The 3615-nt window shown below is 54.8% G+C and overlaps 2 protein-coding genes across 2 annotated transcripts; one reads left to right on the forward strand and one right to left on the reverse strand.

Annotated features, from left to right (window-relative positions):
* Positions 1–1038: 1038 nt before the first annotated feature.
* Positions 1039–1664, forward strand: GLRG_08058 (microtubule associated protein 1A/1B; the record flags this gene model as incomplete). The annotated part of the gene is made up of 3 exons (XM_008098743.1): positions 1039–1128; positions 1328–1545; positions 1607–1664. The coding sequence occupies 3 exons, from the start codon at positions 1039–1041 to the stop codon at positions 1662–1664; spliced, it is 366 nt and encodes a 121-aa protein (XP_008096934.1).
* Positions 1665–2554: 890 nt separating this feature from the next.
* On the reverse strand, positions 2555–3367 carry GLRG_08059 (ABC multidrug transporter SitT; the record flags this gene model as incomplete). The annotated part of the gene is made up of 3 exons (XM_008098744.1): positions 2555–2821; positions 2898–2998; positions 3106–3367. The coding sequence occupies 3 exons, from the start codon at positions 3365–3367 to the stop codon at positions 2555–2557; spliced, it is 630 nt and encodes a 209-aa protein (XP_008096935.1).
* Positions 3368–3615: the final 248 nt, after the last annotated feature.

Genomic DNA, 3615 nt, shown 5'->3' on the forward strand with positions numbered 1-3615 from the left:
ATGTGGTGAAATGGTAAGGTTTCTTATAGGCAAACTCTGCTAATGAAAAAGGGGCCTTTTTTAGCCTAGCGCTGCATTTATTCGGTTTCTGACTAATATTTCCCCTCACGTTATCCAAGTTGACGAGTTATCCAACACTTCCGCTGTCGCCGATCAGAGCCTTACTCACCTCTTACAGGGGATGAATGACGTCAAGGCGAGGATGCCGGATAAGGTATTGTAGCATCTCGTCCAGAGCTGACAATGCACATCAAGCAGTTTAACAATTTTACGAAGCACAGACAAAAGCAGTTGCGTGCACGTATCAGGAGGTCGCATGCTCCGTGATCCCGTGAGTCTCTTCAGCAATTTCAGTCGAGAAATGCAGCACAAAGAGCCAGTGTGCCAGGGCCTCCTGTGACTCAAAGGCCGGAGCCAGAAGGCGTGACAGACTGCCAGACTGTGTCAAGTGGCTGCGTCGTTGGTCACCTGCGCCTGCACCGGCCTGGTTGGGCTAGCTGGGATGATATCGGTGTCTTGCCCCGCTCCGATAATCCGATAAGGATAAGGTCGGGAAGTGAGGTTGAGGATAAGGAGGGGAAGAGAAGGAGGGGGCGTGGGGTTCCGCACTCTGCCCGGCTTAGTCATGTTGTCGCTCCAGTTCCGGCAAAGTACCCTCCCAGCCGCAGCACACCGTGAGGGTACCTACCTACCTAGCTTCCTAGCCTTTCTGGGCACGCAAGCCAGCCAACCAACCACCCGCCTGCCTGGCGCGCCTGAGCCACCCAGACACACCTTCAGTCAGTGACCGCCCATTCCCATGTCTGACCCCAAGGCACCCCAAGCCAAAGCAGGCGGCAACCTATCCGTCCTTCTTCTGCCTTCGCAAACGAGCCCCTCGTCACCTAAACTCTCCCTTCTACATACTCCGGCCCAAGCAATTACCACTGTCGACGGACATTTCGCCATCTATATCTTGACCGCCACCTAACTCTGCAGGAGCAGCCCATCCACAGAACCACAACACACTTTCCCATCGTCCACCCACAACCCGTCATCATGCGATCCAAGTTCAAGGACGAGCACCCCTTTGAGAAGCGCAAGGCCGAGGCTGAGCGCATCCGCCAGAAGTACTCTGACCGTATTCCTGTAGGCTTACTTGCTTTCCTATCTGTGCCTCGTTTTTTCGCCGTGGTTCGTTGGGAGCTTCACCGTCTGGTGGCTGTCGCTACGCTGCATTCGTCAGCTTCGCGCCTTATCGGCGGCGCCCCACGTTCTCCGACCGTCACCGCCGGTCTCCATATCTATCATCAAGGGCCTGAAGCTAACCAAGTTTCTCACACCACAGGTTATCTGCGAGAAGGTCGAGAAGTCTGACATCGCTACTATCGACAAGAAGAAGTATCTCGTTCCCGCGGACCTGACGGTCGGTCAGTTCGTCTACGTCATCCGCAAACGCATCAAGCTCTCCCCGGAGAAGGCCATCTTCATCTTCGTCGATGAGGTGTTGCCGCCCACTGCTGCTCTGATGAGCAGCATCTACGAGGAGCACAAGGACGAGGACGGGTATGTTACTAAGCTTCTCAATGCCCTTCCGATTCGGTTGTGCTAACATTCTCCCTATCAGTTTCCTCTACATCACCTACTCCGGCGAGAACACGTTTGGCGGCTTCGAGACGGCTTAAGCTTCCCAACTTTCTGATGGTCTAGTAACCTAACGGCTTCAGAATGTTCACGGCGTTTCGGTCTGCTATGCACGGTTTAGCACTTTTGGAATGGGTTTTCACACGGATATTGGTTTCCCTCCGAAGCAGGGGTTTATGACGAAGAAACGCAGTCATGTTATCGCGCGGGATCACAGGACAGGGTCAGGCGCGGCCCTTAACCGATCACGGAAGAAACTCCCGCGCGGCTTGGGAACTCACCGAGACATGAAGGCTTGTAAGAACGTTGCATGGAAATTAGCTTCGTGGATTTGAAAGTGGTTTCCTTAGATCGCATGTTCAATCGCCTTCTCCACATCTCTTTATCACCCTCTCTTTCCTCCCTTCCCCTGTGGGTGACCTTGGCATGTCGTATAGCATACCATCCATTAGCACATCATCTACGCCTACCTCGACCGACTTCTCGCATCATGAGTGTTGTCCCACGTGTCACTTTGAAACCCATTCATTCCTCAAGAGATCGAAGCCACGGTATTGTATGTGACGGCAGACAGTCTAGGTCGCGGAATGAAGCGATCCAAAACGTGCAGAGACGGGCCCTGGATCATGGTCAGAGAGCCAATCCCAAAGTTCGACCACTACGGCGGAAAAGTCGAGCCCTCCGAGACCCCGACCGCGAGAGGTTCAGTTCGCCCCGGCATCATGCATGAGGCTGTTGGGACTGCATCAGTGGGCCGAGCTTGAATGCTCGGGCGAACAGATGGCACGTCTGAGAGTGAGATGACACGGGCGGACATCGGACTGCAGAATAGATCGGATCATGTGTTGGCTCCAAGACGAACTGCACCAGTATTGATTTCTCCGGGTAGGCTTCATTTCCATACCCGACCCTGGTTCCCCAAGATTTCGCATTACATTACTTTTATCACGGGGACCAGGGGCCCTGAAGCCGCGGGGCAGGCGACACGGGAACGCGGCACCGTCAGTGACCGAGCATCTGTTCCATCGCGCTGAAGTCGACGTTGAAGCACACTGTCGTCGCGGAAGCTGGTGGCTTCGAGCGCGGCGATGTCGACGCCGTCGATCTCGATCGTGCCGGCGCCCCGCTTGTACATGCGTTGGACGAGGGCCATAATGGTGGATTTCCAGGCGCCCGAGGGCCCGGCGAGGCCGCAGAACTAGCCTGGCTAGATGGCAAGGAACATGTTGTCGAGAATCAACACCTCCGGGGGGAGTGGGATAGGAGAACGATACGCCCTTCAAAGAAACGGACACGCCGCCTCGGCCTGGGGATGGGTGGGCCTTGGACTCGGCGAGGGCCTCAACGTCCTTGTCCCTTGTCCCCGGACGGACCTCTGTTCTCCTTGCCGCTCTCGGACTTATCGAGGTCTAAAAGGTTGAGGATCTGGGAGGCCGCCATCCCGGGGTTCTTCCGCCGCAGATTGCTGTTTGTTTTCCTTACTCTTCTTGGATGTCGAAGGTTTCTCGGATTCATTATCGTCTGTTTCTGCCTTGATGGACTGAGCAAGATCCACCGAGTCACCACCATGCTTCTCGATGCTGATCGAGGCGGCCGAGGACTCGACGGCAGTGCTGGTGAGAGAGGGTGCCTCACCCTCTTTAACGGCGTGGATGTTTCGCAAGGTCACTAGATTGGCGTTAATTCCGTTACGTACGATCAGATCAGCATGAGTCCCTTCCTTGATGATGTACACGGCGTTCATGGTAATGATTCTATCTGCTCTTATGATCGTGGAGAGTCGATACGCAATAGAGATTAAGGTTCTACCCTTGGGACAAAATCTCGACAGCCATCTGGATCCGGTGTTATCCGACAGAGTCCAACGAGGCAATGACCTCATCAAGAATAAGAATATTGGGGTCACAGATGAGAGCTCGCCCCAGAGGAACGCGCTGCTTCTGCCCGCCCCTGACGAGCTTGTCGCCGTCGCAAACAGCCGTTCTGAATCCA

This window comes from Colletotrichum graminicola, assembly GCF_000149035.1.
Source record: "Colletotrichum graminicola M1.001 genomic scaffold supercont1.36, whole genome shotgun sequence".
Lineage (NCBI taxonomy): Eukaryota > Fungi > Ascomycota > Sordariomycetes > Glomerellales > Glomerellaceae > Colletotrichum > Colletotrichum graminicola.